At 38.4% G+C, this 21058-nt stretch overlaps 2 protein-coding genes across 3 annotated transcripts; one reads left to right on the forward strand and one right to left on the reverse strand.

The window, feature by feature from the left end:
• Window positions 1-7676: 7676 nt before the first annotated feature.
• On the reverse strand, window positions 7677-15009 carry elovl4a (ELOVL fatty acid elongase 4a). Of its 2 annotated transcripts, none has more exons than XM_059339129.1 (7): window positions 14786-15009; window positions 13751-13833; window positions 12891-13078; window positions 12541-12621; window positions 11179-11350; window positions 10518-10645; window positions 7677-10317 (listed from the first exon to the last, which is right to left on the reverse strand). In XM_059339129.1, exons 2-7 carry the CDS (start codon window positions 13815-13817, stop codon window positions 9997-9999), a joined length of 957 nt encoding a protein of 318 aa, XP_059195112.1. In that variant the 5' UTR covers window positions 13818-13833; window positions 14786-15009; the 3' UTR covers window positions 7677-9996. The 2 variants fall into 2 exon arrangements, with proteins under 2 accessions (XP_059195112.1, XP_059195113.1); XM_059339130.1 differs by having other exon boundaries at window positions 14781-15009.
• A 1058-nt stretch (window positions 15010-16067) lies between these two features.
• Window positions 16068-19518, forward strand: prelid3a (PRELI domain containing 3A). The gene is made up of 7 exons (XM_059339132.1): window positions 16068-16402; window positions 16885-17053; window positions 17649-17738; window positions 18555-18625; window positions 18799-18901; window positions 19157-19233; window positions 19378-19518. The coding sequence occupies exons 1-6, from the start codon at window positions 16371-16373 to the stop codon at window positions 19226-19228; spliced, it is 537 nt and encodes a 178-aa protein (XP_059195115.1). The 5' UTR covers window positions 16068-16370; the 3' UTR covers window positions 19229-19233; window positions 19378-19518.
• Window positions 19519-21058: the final 1540 nt, after the last annotated feature.

The following is a 21058-nucleotide window of genomic DNA, read 5'->3' on the forward strand; positions in this document are numbered from 1 at the left end:
ACAGAACACAATGTGGACCACAGGCAGACATTTGCCCTTCATACAGGTTACTGTTGTCACATTCATCTAAAAAAACGCACGTGTGCTCAAAGAAAACATATTATCAAATTAAAACCAGTAAGCTCAATATGAATTTCTTACCTTTTCTGGGTGTTTTTATCCGGATGCTGAAGGGTAGTGGTGATGGGGAGGCAGAAGGGATGCTGACTCGAGCGCCTCCCGACCACCAAGCAACCTGTTTCAATATTCATGACATTACATCATCGCTGGGAGGGCCGGGGCTGCACGGAAATGAAGCTGCACGCAGCAGCCTGCTCTCATTGGAAGAAGACAGGATGCTCTCTCTCACTTTCTCTCTCCCTCTCCTCCCTCTCTTCCTGTTTCAACAGTGATTGGATGCAGCCACTTGCAACTGTACATTCACCTTGTATTCAGTTATTTGAGCTGACCTTGAGTGTGTGGATTTTAATTGTCCACTAGATAAAATGACTGTTCCAAAGTTTTACAATATATTTTATTTTCAAAGGTTACAGCAATGTAGCTAATGCTTTGATGTCAATATGAAGTCAATGGACCTTATCCAACAGCTGCCATTAAACTACAGTAAGTATAGAATGTATCAAGAATATAGGATTTTCTACACATACAGGAAGTATGATGGCTTGCCTCCTAAAGTTTTTGGAATGGTTAATTTTATCTTCTTTTTTGGCTGCTGCCCTCCATTTCCCATATCTCATCTTTCTCAGAACTCCAAAATCGAGCTGTTGCACAAAAACTTCACACAAATGCCCAGGAACCATTTGTCAAACTCCTGTGTTTGGTTACTCAGTGTTTGGAGAGGGGATAATTAATGTTGTCATGGGATGAATAAGACATTTCATTTGGAGTTCTGCTTGACATTAATTTCTCCCAGAATCAGGAAAATGGAAATGTGTTGAGCGGATTTGGTTTGAAAACAGGTTCATGTGTGAGCTTTTCCAGTGGAAATGGTTTCTGAGGAGCATTTATTCTGTTTGGAAACAGGCCCGACTCTTGTGGGCTCCTCATACACTCAAGGCATCTTGTCTCTAATTGAATTATATTGCAGGAGGCCAGACCCATCTCACCAGTCATTTGGACTTTTTAACTCCTGGCCCTGTGCCGACAAGATAAAGCACACACAGACCCATCTGAAATGGCTCATGGTTGTTTAAAGATACATCGCAAAGGAGGGGGACTGGCGTTGCATGCATCATCCCTGTGTGAGCAACATAACAAGTGAGTTTGCAGGAAGTGCCAGGGAATGGCTTGAATTGAAAGCAAGGATTTTCTATGCTCTGAAAGTTTTATGGCGTGGATTTTAGTCCCTGTCAAGGCTTCAGTAACCACAGCTCTTAGCCTCCTACAGTACCTCTGTGCAATCCATTTGCTTGTATCACTGTAGCCTTTTACAACACTATATCTTGATCCATTCAGAAATCACACTGCTCTCTGTTGTAATCACAGTTTAATTGCCAGACAAGATGTTGTGGGGCCAATCAGCCAGCTTTGGCCAAGAATGATGATGCATTTTCTCTGAATAGGATAACAGATGTTTGGGGTCTTGCACTCCCTTTCACTGTGAGACACACACACACACACACACACACACACACACACCACTTCCCCCACCTATCCTCTCCTTCTGCCCCAGGACTATTCAATCATTTGCTTGCATTAAAGTGACAGATGTCTGCGTTGTGGAGGCTCCCATGTGCCAGACAACATTACTCATTCTGCTTTGTCTGAGGAAAAACAAAAGAAGGTAATGTTTGACTGAGAGAGAGTCATTTCATTCACTGAGAAGACAGCAGTTTCTTTAATCACTAGGAAATACTGATTGTATCACTTAATTGGTTACATATTTCCCTTTAACCTGGCAGTTTAAATAAATATACTATACAAATGACCTTGTGTCTTTTTGCACTTTTATGCACTTCAAGTTGCCTTCTGTATCTCATTACATAAAGTGCTGACTTGTAAAAGACTTCACATGTGATAAAAAAAAAAAAAAACTTAATATGGACATTTTCTACAGTGATTATGAGATATTTCACTCATTCTCTCTCTCCATCCTTCTTTCTCTCAATTGTTGTCAGTATCTGTACTTCAGTAAGGTGAGGCTAGGTTAGCTCCTCAAGACTTATTTTTATAGTCAAGCCTTCTTACAGTGAAGCTATTGCTCATCAAGGCTTTTTTTAATGTTTTGTTGGACCTCTGTTATCACGTATACCCTTATTTTTACAGTCTATGCATATGCCACACACTACAGTTTTTGCTGGTCTAATTTTCTTGTTGTGTTGTTTTTATCTTGACTATGTCAATCATTTGATCTCACCTGTACATCACTTTGTAACTGTGTTATTTTTGTCCCTGCATGTGTCCATCTTGAGTGTAAATCTTTAATTTCCCAGTGCATCCACACCATGCATGGAGCGCAAGAGTAGCTGTGAGAGAGTGAGAGAGGCCATGATGAACTTCCATCTATAAATATCAGCCTCGTTCATTTCACACTCCCAAGTCTCTCTCTCTCGTTCTCACTTTCTCTATTATTCACAAACACACTTAGCTCGGATCATCACAGTAACACCATGTGTAGACGGAGAGATCCCAGGCAGTGAAGTGTCACATGTTTATACAGTCAGAAATAGTCTGCAGCATCATGTTGTAGTGTCTGTGCTGGGTTTCCTATATTTAAAGGTATACTATGCAAGATTTTGCTGAAAAAATAATAATATTAATAATAGTCTCAAACAAAAATAATCCATCTCTAAAGTATGGTGGTCTATATCTGCAGATATCCTGTCCTTTGTCTGTCTTCTCTATTTTAATTTAGCTGTGTTCTGGATGTTTCTGGGCCTCAGTGACACTTTAAGCCCATAGCTACAAAAATAGCAGACACAGCGTAAAAAAAAATGCAAATATAGTTTGTTCCAAAGTGATAGTGATCCGGAGTTTGCTTTCTCTTTGGTTGAGCTGGGGAGGAGGGGCCAAGTTTGAAAGTTGTTTTTTTTTCAAACTGAAAGCTAAGAATTCCTGCATAGTATGCCTTTAAACTACATTGTGTTATTTAACTGACTACATATAACATTTTTTCATCAATTAATCATTTACACATGTAGTTTGAAACATTAACATAATTGCCATATTAACGAGAGTCACTCCAGGTGAAAGGGGGCCATAACGGACAGATATCACCTGGAAACTTCTCCAGTTGATTATTTTAAGTATTAGGTATCTTATTAAATATGTGCTCACTTGAAAAAGAACAGAAATCTTAACACTCGATAAAACCAGGTTCAGAATTCTTCAGAATTAGAGTCATAAGTTTTTTGTTGAGGGAATTTTGGACATCTCTTTTTATCACCACATAACTCAGAAAAAACTGTCAACAGCCATAACAAAAAATCTATTCTCACCATGATTTTAGGAATAAAATGTTCCATAAACCAGGCTAGGAATGATAAATGAACAAACCGCTCTGTAAACCCCTTCAGAATATAGATGAGAATGAAAATGGAAAGCTCGGCGTGTGTAAGTGCCGATTTCTAGCTCAGCAAAAAGTATGCAGCAAAAAAACAGGTTGAGAAAAACAGCCTTTAAATACATATTTCGTAATAAGCCATACATTTCAAGACACTGCAGGTAGTGTAAACATTTGAACTAATACAGTAGATATCTCCATAAAAACCTCCCCAGCAGATTACTTACATTAAGATAATTATTTTTAGTTTGACTGGAAGCCTTAACAAGCCCCAACACTCAATTCTTTCGTTTAAATAATCTGTTATTCTGTCTCTTTGTCTGTCTCTGTTGTCTGTCTTTGTGTGGTGAAGGCCACTATGCATGCGTAATTCACTGTGTGTGTGCCCTCTGTCTATGCATTTATAGATTAATCATGTAAGATACTTTTGATACAATGATCGTGTGCTAATATTGTTTTAAAACTATGATTACTTTAAATACATGTATTCCAACTGCTTAAACTTAGTAAGAGTCTATAATCACAAAAATATATTGTATGTTTCATATTTTATGTTTTATAGTTTGTGTGCAAATCTGTGTACATCTGTGTCTCCAAATTATATCTCTGTAAGTCATAACAAGGCAGGAGGTTTTGTTGAATGTTTTGGGGAACAGGCCAGGTCATGGACACAGTGTGGGGGAGAGAGGAGGTAACTATCTTCTCTGCCCGGTGACATGACGTGTCCCCATATTGATAAAAACTGACAAATCAGCGGATCAAGAAGGCGGCACTTCCTGGAAGAAATCTACCTTCATGATTAGTAAATCTGTAGAATATAAAAAAGGGGTTAGGGGGAAATGAGACTGGTCCAGACTTCATGACCTGAAACCAGTCTGTGTGTATAAGGGACATGTAGAGTGAACCCAGTGGTCTCTGTAACTGTACATTTCTTGACGTATTGTAATAAAATGTAAAAACTAAGAACTTGGACGTCTCCTGCTCATCATTCCCCATCAAACGATCTGCGCAGAGAAATAGGTGAGGATTTTCTGTTGGTGTCAGATAATTCAATTTTAAAGGTTTCCTCAATGCATTTCTCTAACACTATATAGATTGTTGGATTTTACCTTAAATGCAGTGTAGAGAAATCAATTTCTGCAAACAAAATCAGAGGACAATAATTTGCATAAGATGACATTTCCATGGTTTCATTAATCATTTACAATCATCCTTAACATAACGACGTGATGTGGATGAAGTAATGAAAAATCACAAGTCTTTAAGCCCTTATCCTGGAAGGTAGGCAGGGGAGGGCTTTGTTAAGCTGCTGCTTTATTGGTGCAACAATACATTTCTCCCATGAGGCATAAAAAAAACAACACACGCCCGTCTCCGGTCTCAGTTGTTGTGCTCCAGATTTCAACTCAGCTTCTGACAGGCAGGAAAATTGTTACTTTGCTGTGAAATCCACATGGGACTTCAGTGAAGGAAGCACTTCTGCACAGGCACACACAGACACACACACTGACTGACATTAAAATTGCTGATGTAGTCATCTGAATCCTGTCAGTAATGGACAAACACATACAGTATTATACACACGTATATCTAGTGTTTAGTACTAGTAATCCTCTGTGGTGTGTGGAGATATTAAAAAAAGAGTGAGGCCTTTTTGTTTTAATCCAAGAACAACATTTGAATAAGCACATTAGATTGACAGACATGCCACACATTAACAAGATTACACTAATGAGAGTTAAAACTAACACAAAACAGATAAACTGGCATGAGGCTATAGGGATGCTATGCAAGCCAAATCTGCCTTTGTGTCCATTATAAAAGACATGTAATGGTTTACAATTAAAAACAATGAGAGGCATTTAAATGCCAATGAAAAATCTGCAGCTATAAATAATTTTCCCTTTCGAAACCCTCATCCACAGAGCTGTCCTGCTATAGAGATGTGTTTGTCAACCAGAAGAGACAGGAGGAAAGGGCTGGAACAGTTGGAAGGATACGGGGCCGCAATCCAAGGAAAATGTTGCTGATGAGGTTATGGTTTTCTGTTACAGAGTTGTGAAATTATTGCTCTGGGTTGAAGAATAACACAAACATCATCCATGTAATACCCCTCTGCCAGTGGAGGCCTCCTACTCATAAACTCTGCGGGGGGATTGCACACACACACACACACACTTATGTGTTTCTCAATCTCACTACCTATTACACAAGTACACACACACACAAATGCAAGCTCTCTAGTCCACCCACACACACACAAACACACACACACACACACACACACACACACAAGCACTTAAAGCGTTTTAAATAGTTTATTGCACTGGTATTGTTTCCCACAGAGCCCTCAGCTGATTCAAGAAGAAGAAGCAGGAGGAGGAGGGGATGCAGCGGGTGGGGGTGGGAGGCATTTGGGTGGATGAGGGGGTAGGAGGGGTCTGACAGCTGCTGTGTACAGTTACCATGGAAACCTTTGTCTAAACTCGTCAAAATGGGAGGAGAATTCGAGGATAGGATGATTGGGGTTATAAATTACATTTTAGAGGCTTTTTTTCTGCCAAACAATGATTTACCTTAAGCAGTTTTTTTTGTTATTAAAGTGTATCAGACATATATGACAGACAGGACCACACCCTGTTCGAAAACACACTATTTATTTATATAGATATTCTGCTGTAGCTTGTGATGCTTATTTGCCATAAATATGGATTGTTGGAAAGGGTAGGGATCTTTTTAAATGAATAACAACTTGTTTGACAATACTACACACACACACACACACACACACACACACACACACACACAATGATTTCTTCTATTGCTTAACAGTTTTGGAGAGTCTATAACAACAGTTTTACATTTTAAACTCAATTTCTCTATTTTGGCTTCAGCAGTGGAGGATGGATTCTTTGCTAATGTAAAAAGCACCACAATGTAAAAATACTGCATTAGTAGAAGGCCTGCATTCAGATCTCAAGTAAACGTTTTTAGCATTCTTATCTAAATGAAAGTATCAAAAGTATAATGTCATAATCACCCACTTATAATTATTTCTGAATGATAACCTACAATGCATTACAGGCAAGCAGTGTTTTCTAGTTTGTCAAGATGGAGCTCATTTTAACTGCTTTGTTTGTATTGTTTTGTACATGTTAGTCATATGTAGGCCTGTAAAACTCAGCTCAGTTAAAGAGGTGCTGATACAAAGTGAGTAATAGTAAGACTATTGTCTTCAATTAAATATATACAAAACAAATTAAATATGAGAACAAAGTTTTACATCAGTGGGAAACGCCAAAAGACATCAATATAAAAACCTTAAGATGACATATGCACATATGCACATATCACAGACACATGACATATCTCTTACAGCATTCAGACTTACATACATACAGTACTATAAAGCTCAGCTTAGCCTACAGATCAGTACTGGTTACTGAGAAAGACCCAAAATGCAGATTTAAAGTTCAGTTCACATCTAAAAGTTTTGATGCATTTGCCAAACACATGCTTATATTACAGCTAATGACTTATTATTATTATTATTATTCAGCACAAATTAAGTTAAATCCTTCGACCTACCAGTAGACCTGCACAGACTCATTCAGCTCAAAGTCAACAGCTGATGCTAATGATTGGTTATCATTGATAATAAACACAAGTAATAACATAACAGCTTGAGCTAGTCAAAACACATAATAAATAATAATTATGTGATAAATAAAGCACATAATGTGACCTCTATAACATCAACCACTGCACGACAGGGAGTTAACTTGGACATTTATCAAATTATCAAGCAAAGAGCTTGACCAAAACTGATTGGCTGAATTGAAGTTTAAGGATTACCATTAAAACATCTGAGTGATTGAGTTGTTGTGAGCTTGATGAAGTTTCTATCTTGAGGATAAGTCACTTCCATAATTACAGTGGGTGGTTGAAAGTGGGGAACAGAGTGAGCATGTACAGTAACTGTAATGTTCATTTCCTGTAACACAAACATGGCACCCTCTAGTGTTGGAAACCCACTCTGCACATCTGTTACCATTAGTCAAAACAGTCTGGATTCACATAAAATGTAAAATAAAGTATTCATTTTTAACATGAGATTTACCAGATTATAAAGTAGACAGTTAAAAGTTAAATGAAGTAACAGAAGAAAGCTAGCATTTGTACAGGCATTCAGTTTAATTGAATTTGAAGAGAGTTCAAATTTATGATACTTAAAAAAAAAACACTGAAGCAATGTGGACATATAAACGTCCAAGCTAACAAGCTGGGAACATTCCCAAATGCGCAGTGTACAAAATATCACAATGTAATATGTACAACACAAAGAGAACACAAATACACAGACAGCACTCTTAGCAAGATGAAAATTGGTATTTACATCAAAATAAATAGAAAACAAAACAATAAATAACATCAAAATGCATTGGTTAATGGATGACATAAAGCTGGATTTGTTGATATAGAGCCGGCCACTGATTTATAGATATATACTACAGGCAGAGCAAAGTTATTCTTCATAGTGGTATAACAAACAAAGTCACTATAGAGGTTCACCAGCTCTTTTTATATATAAATCAGAACTTTCATATTTTTGAATCCAAATTTTTCCCCTGATAAATTTACATTCAAGCCAGCTCAGGACACAGATAACGCCTGAAAACATGGAAAAAGATATTTGATTGAATATTGGAAGAAAACAGAGTAGGCTTATAGTTAACTTCATGAAAACTGGCTAGTTTTGAATTCTCCATCATCACTTCTTTGTTCGGCACATAACATTTTCACCAGCATGTTAGACAAACAGCAACGTCAGATATAATATAAAAACACAGATAAACATCTGCAAAGACGAAACTCCACCAGCTTTTCTGTCAAAACGGGGAACATTGAGATAATCATCAGATCCATCTTTTCTCTGGATAATATTCATTACATGTCATTGCATTACATACAAGTAGAGCTATATAAAACCTGCTATGGTTGTATACAGAAATAGAAAATCTTACTTTAAACCTTCTATGATATACAGTTGATGATGTGACATCATTAACCAGCCATGGAACAATAATACAGCAGCATATTGCTGCCACGCCAGAAAAATAAAAACAGATATAATGTGAAGTTATTTGCAAGTTGCAAGAAAGAAAAATTCTCCTAATACCAAGATATTTTAACATAATTACAACATACAAACTTATCACAATATAACAGGAAACTTTTCTTGTCATAACATAATACTATTTTTATTGTTAATGTTTCATATGGTAATGTGATAACTTATTGTTATAATATGAAATGTTTAACATAATATCAAGATAAACTGTATTTTTTAACATGTTTCATGTTATAACATGATAACTTAATGTTTATAGCATAAAACGTTTCATGTTATCATGTCAACACATTGTTATAACATACAATTTTTATGTTATGATGTCATAACTTTCTTATCATAACATGATACATTTTTACTTCATGCTAATGTGAAAATATATTCTTATTATGGGAAAAACATCTTGTTATTACAATAAACTTTTCAGGTTTTAACTTGATACTGATCTGTTTTTCTTTATCTGTCGTGGCAGCAATAAACTTCCATACAATCCCATCCAAGTTTCAAAGGATTAGAAATCTATCATTTCTATTTCTATGTACATCTTACCTTTGGATATTAATTTATTTTCCTTTATTAGAACGTAACTGTGCGCTAATGCGTGACAGCTCAAGAGTGGCAGCTCGGTCCACACCTCAAAATAAATAAGAATAAATAAGACAACTCCATGTTCACAAACAAGTGGATAACTGCAGAGGTGTCTATTCAGTAAAACAAGAACTGTAAACTTAAGTCTCTCTCACGTCACATCAATAACAACTTGATTAAGATGAGGACAAGAATGACATGATACTGTACATCATCATCAGTTTTATATCTGTAAAGGTGAACAACAAAAAATGATACGCTTGAATATAAATTGACATGTTTGTGTATGTGTGTAATGATGTGTATTCCTGTCTCAATACAGCAGTAACAATAAGAATGGTATATAATATTTTTCAAGCAGCTCAGGCGCGTAGAATGTAGCTCTCCCAGCATGCCAAATAGGCCTGGTAGACGTTTTGTTTCTCTCCAGGCTCAGTTTTTAGTAGCTGAAAGTCACTTTTTGAGCCAGATCTACAGTACTTGGCACCACAATAAAGAGAGGGAATACTAAGATCTACCCCGTATCATACTCTACTGTATTTTGGGTTATTTGTGACCTTTGACACCTCTTACTAACAGAATGATCCTCTCTCAACACAAGCCTGTCTCATATTTTATCTACAACTCAGATCATGGCTTAAATAAACACATCACACCTTTAACGCATCCATCCATCTAAATCTTCCTCAAATTAAGTCTTTCATGTTTTAGCACTATCAACCTAGAACCCAAAGCAAGGCCCTACCTCACCTCTACCTCTCTCGCGCCTCTTCCTCTAATCTCTTTTAGCCCTTCCTTTCCTCTTTCTCCTCCCAGAGTTCTCCTGGGGCTTCTCCTCTTTGCTTCCTGTCACCACCGCTCCGTTGGCGGCCTTGCTGAGCCCGTTGAGGGTCCCGTTAGAGAGGGCCTTGCTTGCTTTGGAGGAGGAGGCATCACGTCTGGGCTGCTGGCGGCGGTAGGTCTGGTAGTAGAAGTTGCCGAAGAGGATGATGAAGGTGATGGCGTAGCAGATGAGGGAGTAGTGCATCCAGTGGGGGAAATCGCAGTTGACGTAGAGGGACAGGGCTGTGTGGCCGATGGTGACGTGAAACTGGATCTGAGACACAAAGAAGGAAACAAAATCACAATTTTTTGCGATGTGTAATTAGTTTCACACCTTTCAGCCTGATGATTATTATTCCACTGAGAGATTGTAGAGTGTAAAATGTTCCTAAATGTTCCATGATCAATCTTCCAAAATGTGTTAAAGGAATATATTTCCATTCAAATTAGCCACACGGCAAGGTTATATCTTACCATCTGGATGATGGTCAAGTACTTCTTCCACCACAGGTACTTTTGGATCTTAGGTCCACAGGAGGCCAGGCCATAATACAGGTACATCAAGACGTGAATAGCTGCATTCATGTGTGCACCAAAGAATGCTGCAAATAAAACAAAATAATATTAGTTTTGGCATGGTGCTAGAAAAAGGTTTCGACACACAATTTTGGTTTCTATTAACCTTTATTTATTGCTAAAAACGTCAACTTGTGAATTTGATTTGTTTTCCAGATGAGCAAGAATTACATCATCAGTAGTCCACTGTGAGAGATGATGTTTTTATGTCTTTTATGCAAGAAGTTTTTTATACTTTTGGCATAGATGGACTGTGACACAAAGGGCTCCTGGGCCCTGACATGAAAAACAGGATTGTTGCACACATTTCAAAATCAGATTTAACTCTGTCCCACTTTTAAGCTTTTCAGTCGATAAAAAAGTGTTTTAAAATAGTTAATTGAACTGTTAACTATGACTACCAAAATGCTTAATGCCACAAAATGCCTAATATGGAAGAACTCAATTCATGACCAGAAAACCTTTGACTCTCTCTACAATTCAATGTAACTAGAACTAAAGGAAATAGGGTGTAAATTACATCATTCTACTGATACAGAACTCCACTGTAGCTACTCACACTGTCCTCCTGCCACCCATTTGATGCCGATCCACCAGAGCGTGAACATGGTGCAGTGGTGGTAGACATGCAAGAAAGTAACTTGGCTGAATTTTTTCCTCAGGATGAAAAACACCGTGTCCAGATACTCGATGCCCTTAGAGATGAAATACCACCACAGAGCTCCCGCCACCTGTCTCACACAGAACAAGAGAAATTGGTTGATGGCAGAAGACAGGAGCAGGTGGAAGAAAGAAACAGGAACAAAAAGAGAAACACAGATTGTTTCAGAAATATAGGAGTAGTTCATATGCACTTCGATTTCTAACTTCGGTTCTTTTCTGATCTATTCTAAACTGCAACATCTTAACTTCAGAGTCACCTGAGACTGACTGACTGTGTCAGATGTGTAACGTCATGGAGCAGGAGGAAGGAAGGTGAAACTGAACACCTTCCATGATCCTTCTTCCAGCTCGCACTATTTCTGATAACAGGAGCAGTGTCCAAATGAACAGAAGGTGATCATGTTTCTAAAACCACTGAGAAAAAAGCATCCCTGGCACCCTCACAAGAAATTTCTTAATCATTTGGGCACAGCAGAGCAGAATAGCGACGTTAGATTAATCAGTAAAACATGTTACTTTGTAGTAGCAGAGGTGTCTTGTTACTCCTGGAAACTAATTACTGCACACATAAACCACGAGACAGTAAATGACATAAAAGGGCAGGTGAAGTGCACTGTGGTAACCTGAATATTCAGTTTTCATTTAAGCCTCTCAACCCCAAAAAGAAACCATTTGGAATAACTAGATCCTGTTGAAAACATTAAATTCTGCACTCCTTAGCACAACTGGGAATTCATGATTGGTTTTGCTTAGACATGTGACAAATATTCACTGAAAACAGACAGAACTGCAGGCTGTTTACACAGAGCAGAGAGGAGAGGACAGGAGAGATTGTAAGTAGTGGTTGTAAAAATGCAAATAGTTCAATATGTATAACATGTGGAGGCCCTTTTTTCCAATATGCATTACAATTTTGAGCACTTGAAAAAAAAATGTATATATAAATATATATGTGTATATATATATATATATATATATATATATATATATATGTTTAGAGAAATTCCACTTGTGTTGTTTTCTTTTTTTCTGATTTATGTCATTTTAACTGTGTTATTCTGCAACAAAGATATTTTGAGTTGTTCACACCTCCATAGAGCTGCATGACTTTTATATTGCAGTGAAATACAAGGCCACGGTGAGTAAAATATAAAAAGAGCAACAGACGCCCTGTGACAGCTCGGGTTGAGAGGGTTATTACAAGTGAGTGTGTCTGTGCATGTGTCTTTGTGTGTGTGTCTCAGTCCCAAACACTCACCCTGACTTCATTGGGGTCCTCTGAATAGTCCACTGGTTGACAGATGTAACTGTAGCTTGCCGCCCGTGCTGCCATAAACAGCTTTAAACAAAAAAGAGAGAGAGAGAGAATATCTCTACTGCATTACTTAAATAAATGGACAAAGCCACACAGTGAGAGTGACAGAGAGAGGAAGAGAGATAAAGTGCAGACAGAAAATTTGATACACTGTAATAAGGTTAGTCTAAACCCAGGAGGGTAACTGCTACTGAAAGTCATCTGGATGGAGAGTTATTTGGATAAGACTTCCACACATATTTGCTATAGTTTTTGCCAGTAAACAGAAGAACATCTCGTTAATGTTAACCTACCTCTTTAAATATGAAGAAGTTGAGGAAGACCATGCTGAAGTTGTAGACAATGAGTGTTTTGCGGAGCTGGAAGGGCTCTCTGTTCTTCATGTATTTGGGCCCCAGCCAGAGGAATAGCAGGTAGGAGGTGCTGATGGCCAGCGTGGGCAGAGGGTTGTCCATCAGAGGCCATTTCTCCACTCGCTTGTCTGTGGGACAGAAGTTCTCTCAGCGTTACATAACTATTCTTAATGTTTGCATTACACTCACACTGTGTGGGTTCATTGTCATAGTTATTTTAAGTTTGAGAGTGCAGCTCGAACACAGTAGATAGGAGTACAGATGCCAGATTTTGTCCAGAGGTGACCCGTCTGGAGGTCAGGCTGATGGAGACACACTCGTTTAATGGGGCATGTGATTCTTTCAGAACTGTTTATGCCAGTGAATTTTAAATCTCTTATGAGAAATATAGAAACGATATATATATATATGATAGACATTTTTATATAATTTTGCTTCTATAATCATATCTAACATATATTCAGGGGCTTAGCACAAAAATTCTGGACCCTGTAAATAAGCATTCTCTATGGGCCCCTCCTCTCTGCATTCAGTTATTCATTATAGTATCTTTATGGGCCCTCCTTGCACAAGGGCCCCGTTTACGCAGTCCCCTTTTCTCCCCCAGTCCAACACCCCTGCACACACTCTTCAACTATGGTGCAACTTTGACTCATACTTCACATATTCCCAGCAAGCATTTACTGACTCACTGCAGGAAAAGTATACATGTAGATGTATACATAGTGTATACAAGTGCACACGAAATAACTTGCATATTTAGTCACTCACTAAAAATACTTTCGGACAAAAATGATTACCTGCAATAGTTAGGGTCCATTTGTAGAACTCTATGGTGTCGTTAATTAAATGTGTCACAATCTCCATGGCTGTGGCCGATGACCTGAAATGAAAGAGAAGGATGTGAGAATGAAGGACTCTGAAGTCTCAGCTTTTTAACCAGCATTGAGCAGATAAGAGCTAGAGCCACTGAGTAAGAGTGGTGTCATCTTCCAGAAGATCGGTCATCAACAATGTCACCCTAACAGGCTGAAATTCAAACTGCAACATAATAATTCCATTTTAAAAAGGATTAATCCCTCAAGAGGCCAACACGAGGCCAGTTTAAAGCCTATAGGAGCCTGTGGCCCCATGAGGCCATGATAGATGGGCTATAGGCTTCATTGCGCACAAAGGCTGAGAGCACCGGCCGGCAGAGCGCATGTGTCAGCAGATTTTTGGCGTGAGCACGACCACCAGCCAACCTGGTGTGCCCTTATAATGAGGGAGGGGAAGCCCCGTGTCCCACTTTTGCATAGAAATGGGTCATCTGCTATACATCGCCAGACTGACGCAGATGCTGATAAGTAGCAGTCAGACACACAGGGTGATTGAATGATCCCTAAAAAGATGACGCCCCCTCTCTCTGACTCTCTCTCTCTCCTGCCTGGAGCGGATCAAGCGCTGCTGCAGCATCTGCCTCAGTCCTGCACGCGCTGTCCGCAAAAACTGCCCTGAGAATAAACAATACATCACTGTTAAAAATAAACATTTATTGGATATCGTGCCTTAAATGTCACGCGCACGTATTTAAATAGGATTATTGACTAGTATTTGAAGAGCGAATATTTGCACTCTGCGGTATGCAGTCCGGCCTTCAACCAGGCTGCATGAGCAATCCCATCATCAATATCATTTTTCCCCCAAAACGCCTGAGCTGGTTCCTTTTCACATTTGTCAAACAACATAATGTTGCACGAAAAATGATCTCAAAATCCCAACTTCACACAGCCAACATACTATCTCAAAATGTTTCGCCTTCTACTCCGTGCGAATGAAGATGCTTATTACCTTACCGTGTCGGTGCGTTAAAAGAAATCCGTCTATTATGACATTCAATGCAAGGTCATGAAGTGTGCGTTATTCCGGCCTGTAATCGACAGACTCTGATCTCTATAAGTGGATTTATTGTTCCGGATCCAGTGTGAAATAAATGGGCCGTTGTATTAACGGCGATGGCATGAATTTCTCGTTAAGGGACCACACTAGCCTCCACTGCGCGTCTGCTGCTCTGGATTCCTCCTCTGATCCCTCACAACACCAGCGTCAAAGCAAACACAATACAACTTACACTTCCGATCAAATTTTCAAAATAAAACTAATTTGCTCTTTCAGTTAAATGTATTTAAAATGATAATATTGGCATTACTACTAATAATAGTAAGCTAAGAATAATGATTATGTTATGCATGTGCTGATTCATTCATTCATTCATTCAACTTTTATTTATTTTAGAGGAATAATTGAGGAAATGCCCTCATTTTCATCTGTGTCAAAGGTACACTTACAATAGAATAAATAGCCTACCCAAAAAAGTAGCTAATGAGAAACAAACAACCAGACAAGACACTGCTTTTAAACAACTATATTCAAGAGCAGAGTAGTTCGTAATTATGGTTTTAAATGTGTTTTACGGTACAATTGTGTTTAGTTTTAATGTTTAACTAAAAGCATTTTTCACTTAGTTTGGTTTAAGTAGACACGACTTCATGCTTTAGCCACTACAAAGTAAACAATTTAATAAAAAGTTAAAGGATAGGGTTTAAACCAAAGACTGTCACTTTTAGTGATACTGACGATTATTCTTTTGTCTCCAATCCAAATCCGTCTATTTGGAAGCGGTATCACTACATTTCCTGGTTGCTTGTTGCTGTCAGCGTCTAACTTGATGCAGCTCCGCTGCTTTGGTGCCACACTTGACCGGGATGATAGAAAGATGCTTAGCGCATGCGCACAAGTGGAGGCGGATGCAGCAGCGGTGCTCATCAGCTTCGTCAAGTCAGACAGACGCAACCAGAGCAAGGCAGGAAACGCATTAGTATTGCCTTCAAAATCAAACAAAAAGCAGCATCGCTATAATATAGCTGTAAAATAAATATAAGCCACATTGCACCAAGGGCTGATGATAAAAGGGGAAACGGATAAACATACATTTCGCACTTAAGGCGGAAGATAAACAAAGGCTGCCATTGTGACAAGTTATTAAAGGGGTTTTATTTTGACATCCATGACCAATATCCTGTATCTCACTTTGTCTCGAATGACACTTGGTGGCTCTGCGGTTGCACCGGCTTCTCTCTTGTCCTTTACTGAACGAGCTGTTTGTTCTAGTCTATGTAAATTACATGTTTTCTTCCTGTTGTTCCTGTGACGCGGGGATCAGAAGAAATTGTGCACTCTTTACGCAACGTTGATATGCGAAGAAAAGCGGAGATGCGCTCTTCGGACTCACTCCATTGACGGTCGTGAGCTTCCATCATAGGCCCTGCTCCTGATAACTGGAGCTAACATTAGTTCCTCATATGAACATGGTCCGGTGAAATGTAGCTGTGGATCACGGAGGGTTTCTCAGATACAAGGTCAAGACTCGTGTTTTTAAAAATGAAGATTTGGAGCACGGAACATGTTTTCAGGTTAGTTATTAGTTTATTGTTTAGACTATCCATAAAGCAGAATGCAGTGATCTGTCATTACATGGTCTAGGCTGATGGGACCTTTATTTAAACTTCATCAACTAAGTTAAAGCAAATGTGGATTTAATTAAATTCTGAAGCTCACGACTATTTGATTCTGTTAATTTTGGTATTGCACCTGCTCTCTATCATGGCACATGGGGTGATGCTGATCACTATGATGAGTATTAAACATCAGGAGCCAGCTACAACCACAGCCTCCCCTAACAGTTTTATCCCAGAGAAGCACATCAGCCTGATTAAGCACTTTCTGCAATAACTCTGCACACATGGCTTAATAAAGAGATCATAAAACACACACACACACACACACACACACACACACACACACTCCTGTCAGTTGTTTAACAAACTATTGCCAGCATAGGTTAGCTAACAATAAACATTGATATGTTATTTCGTACTGGTTTCTTTGTGTGCAGTTATCCATGGGAGACAGTGATCAAGGCTGCCATGAGGAAGTACCCAAACCCCATGAACCCTAATGTGGTTGGGGTGGACGTGCTGGACCGCAATCTGGATACAGAGGGACGCCTGCACAGCCATAGACTCCTCAGCACAGAGTGGGGCCTCCCGAGTATTGTACGAGCTGTAAGTCATCAACACAAAGACACACACACAGATGCAAAGAAACATAGGCACGTACATGGTCAGAGACCATGAAAGCTACATGTTGACATGGAGGTTCCTCTACTGTGCTCGGTGACCTGCAGAGATCTGGAAAGCTTGTGTGTTGTTATTCATTTGTAGTGTCCATTCCCGCCTTCAGTGCTGTAGAAACAAACCACAGCTTCTATGTGAATGTGTCATGTACATACACAAGTCAAATGAAGTGTGGGCTCATTTTACTGTACTTACTGTGTATTACTGTGTGTGTAGAAAAAGCCTATTTATTCTCCTTGGCGTTCAGTCCCAGCTAGGCAAGAATCCTTGGCTTTCTTTTTACTTTTTTACCCTTTTATTTGTCTTTTTTATCTCTAACTCTGTTTTGGATTGAGTTTTTATTACTATTTTATTCTATTTTATTTTATTGTTTTACTGTTTTTAGTATTTTATTGTTTTTATTTATACCCAGTTGTGTATGATTTATTCTATTTTAATAACTGTACAGCACTTTGGTCAACTGAGGTTGTTTTTAAATGTGCTCTATAAATAAACTTTGACTTGACTGGACTTTGACTTGTAGATATTGGGTACCAACCACACGCAGACGTACGTGAAGGAACACTCCATAGTGGACCCTGATGAGAAAAAGATGGAGCTGTGCTCAACAAATGTAAGTTTATATTGAGTCTGCCCACCTGCATGAACCTATTTTCAAGAATATGATACCTTATGATATCAATTGTTATTTGTGAATAAACAGTTGTGCGCAGTATATAAGGGGGGCACTGATACACTGGCTGAAGATTGGTATTGGCTGATATTCGCCCTGCTGGCTGCAGCTGACCTATCGGCAAATAAGATGACATTCCCTGATGGCAGTGGTTGATGTTTATCTGATGTGTCACATGAATTTTGCACTGGATAAAGGTTGTCTTGGTTATTTGCACTTGGACTCAGACCAAACTGTCACTTATTTTTTGATAATGAAGATTTCTTTGTTTCCCAGGCATAAAAGAGATAATAAATAACAACAAAAACCAAGTAAACAACAACAAAAAACATTTGTGTGGGCATCAGCTATCGGGCCGAATTGCTTTTTAAAACATTGGTGCAGAATTTCACAATTGGTGCTTCAAGATATTCTTTTATTAGTCACACAACGGGACATTTTCAGTGTTACAGCAGCAACAGTGTATAACATAAATACAAAGAAGCAATAAAATAACAATGAATAATAACTGTGCAATATAAACCAAAATAAAGATAAAAGTATAAACAATCTTGACAAGAAAAAAATAAAAAAAACGAAATATTAACAAATTCAACAAGGAAATATAAGAATTTGGAACAATATAAACAATATAGATGTACTCAACAGTTAAAATGCACCATTACACTGAGAAAAATATTTATTTTGCTCAGTAGAATATGGGTTATAATATACAATGTAAATATCCCATAAAAATGGAAATCCAATATCTTCCAGATTACCCTCACCAACCTGATTTCTGTGGATGAGAGGCTTCTTTACAGACCGCACCCAGACAACCCTGACGTGTAAGTACACTCAACAATTTATTCAACATAATTTAATTTCTGGAAACATTCCTGGCTCCAGAGTGTGTGTACTTGTGTCCTAGTTTCACACTTAACAGGGACATTGTGTTCTTGAAGGGGTACACCGTGTTTGTTTATGTCTCACAGTAATTACATCCTCTCTCCCTCCTCAGCACCGTCCTGACCCAGGAGGCCATCATCACAGTCAAGGGAGTGAGTCTCAGCAGTTACCTCGAGGGAATGATGGCGAGGAGAATGTCCGCTAACGCCAGGAAGGTAAAACTCAATTTAAACAATGCATTTATATTGATACACTTATTTTAACTTTTGCATGGAGTCTGAACTTCAATGCAAATCATTAAGATATTGCTGGTGATTTCTTTGCACGCTTTGTAATTGGGACTTTACTGTGTTGTTTCTCTGCACAGTACTTCAGTCAAAAAATACAATTTCCTGCAGCGTTCCCTATCTATCTCTGTGTTTGGCTCTTGTCACTTCTTTAATCTCCTGTTTCTCTGTGTGGATCTGTAGGGTTGGGATGCTATTGAGTGGATTATTCAGAACTCTGAAAGAGAGAACGTACCTCTCTGTGACATTTACTAACTCTGGTAACTCCTCTCTTTGCTTTCCTTTGCAACCTATCAAATTATTATCAGCATGCAACTCCTTTATTCCCTCTCAAAACTACAAAAGTCTTATATTTGTGTGTGCATGTGTCACACAATGCTCAGAGCTCTTTGGTTTGCACACAGGCAGTTCTACAGTGACGACGACTTTCCCCGTTACACCTCATAAACCACCGGGGATTCTCAGCATTTCTGGATCTACAGTTGGTACTTCTACCGCCATGCACTGGACGCAGAGTGAAACGCTGCCAAAGTCGAATGCTTATAGAGCTGGATTCAAGCTCTGTAATTTAAACGGTTTTGGGTCCTAGTGTGGTAGGTGTGGCTCAGTGCTAAGTCAGTATTCAATAACCCATTAACAGCTATTCTAATCAACACAAGAAAAGTGAACAGGATGTGTAGGTAAGCAGAAGGTTTAAAGGGTGTTGCTGTCAACATCATGAGCCTACCACACTTTACTGGTTTGAACATTTATATTACTACCCCACATTTCCTTTGCTCTCATGTCATATTTTAGCATAATGTGGAAGAGAGGCAGAGGAGGGCTGCAGATGCGCACAGTTTTTTAGAAAACAAAATATGGTACAGTTACAATATGCAACAAACTTTTATTTGAATGATGTAATTCTTCTGTAACGTCAAACACTGGAGGCTCCTTTTGCAGGAGTTCAAACCTGAAGGTTTTTACAAGTGCTTATTGTGTGTTAAGAGGCACAAACTGTAGATGATATGTGTGCATGATTGTCGCAAAAAAGGGAGGGGGTATTAAAGAAACACGTGTAGTAGCTAGGTAGCTTTACATTTGCTAATGCAGCTTTAGATGGAATACAAATCAATTATTTTGGGTATTTGAGGAAAAAAGATGGGAATGTAACAGTAACATTGCCTTCTTTTTCTGCTGTCAAGGCAACAATACAGTGGCAACATTCTGGGCAATATTGCCTAAAACCAGCAGATTTGTAACTCAGTTAATAAGGAAGGGGACATGTTCAGCTTTTGTGACCAGTACAGTGAAAAGATGTGGGCAGAATTATGTTTTTACATGCCTTAAAATGATGCCTGTGTATTATTGTTTTGGCAGCTGTATCATTCATGCCTTGTCCAGTCACACACATGCTTCCAAATGTTGAACCTCTCTGTAAAAAGCTACCTTTACACCCTGAGGAGCAGGGCAGTACTGTATGTGCACCACTGCAGTGGGAGATGCACACAATTACAAAGACTTATGTGCTCAAACTTATTTCTTTGTAAAATGAATAATATTTACATAATATTTGTATAAATATTATTTATTTAAAAAAAATATTGTGTAAAAAGCAGTGAATTATTGTTTTGTTTATATTGCCTGAATGTCATACAAAAAAAGAAAAAGTTTAATTTGCTTTTTACATTTTTGTTTTAACTTCAACTGTTCTACTGCAACAATTAAAACAATTGTTTGAGAAAATGATATTTTCCAACTTGAACACAGTGTATGTTTGTTTTAACACTCTGAGAACCAGTCAATATTACTGTCCTGTGGAATTTTATGGTATCTTGTTGGGAATGGGGTTACACATAGCTCCAAAGTTAGGCTAAAATTTAGCAAGGGAAAAACAGACACTGACATTTTAAAAAGGTTGCTTGACTGCTGACCTCAAGATATCTGATTAAAAATTTGCTCTCCAGTGGCGGTTCTAGACCAGTTTTACTGTGGGCGCCAAGGAAGGGCCAGTGTTTAATCAGAGGGGCACATTAAAAAACGGCAAAAATGATATTTAAGCATTCAAAACCTTTATTTTAGCTTATTTAAAAATCTAAATATATT

Source organism: Centropristis striata, chromosome 8 (genome assembly GCF_030273125.1).
Source record: "Centropristis striata isolate RG_2023a ecotype Rhode Island chromosome 8, C.striata_1.0, whole genome shotgun sequence".
NCBI classification, from domain to species: Eukaryota; Metazoa; Chordata; class Actinopteri; order Perciformes; family Serranidae; genus Centropristis; species Centropristis striata.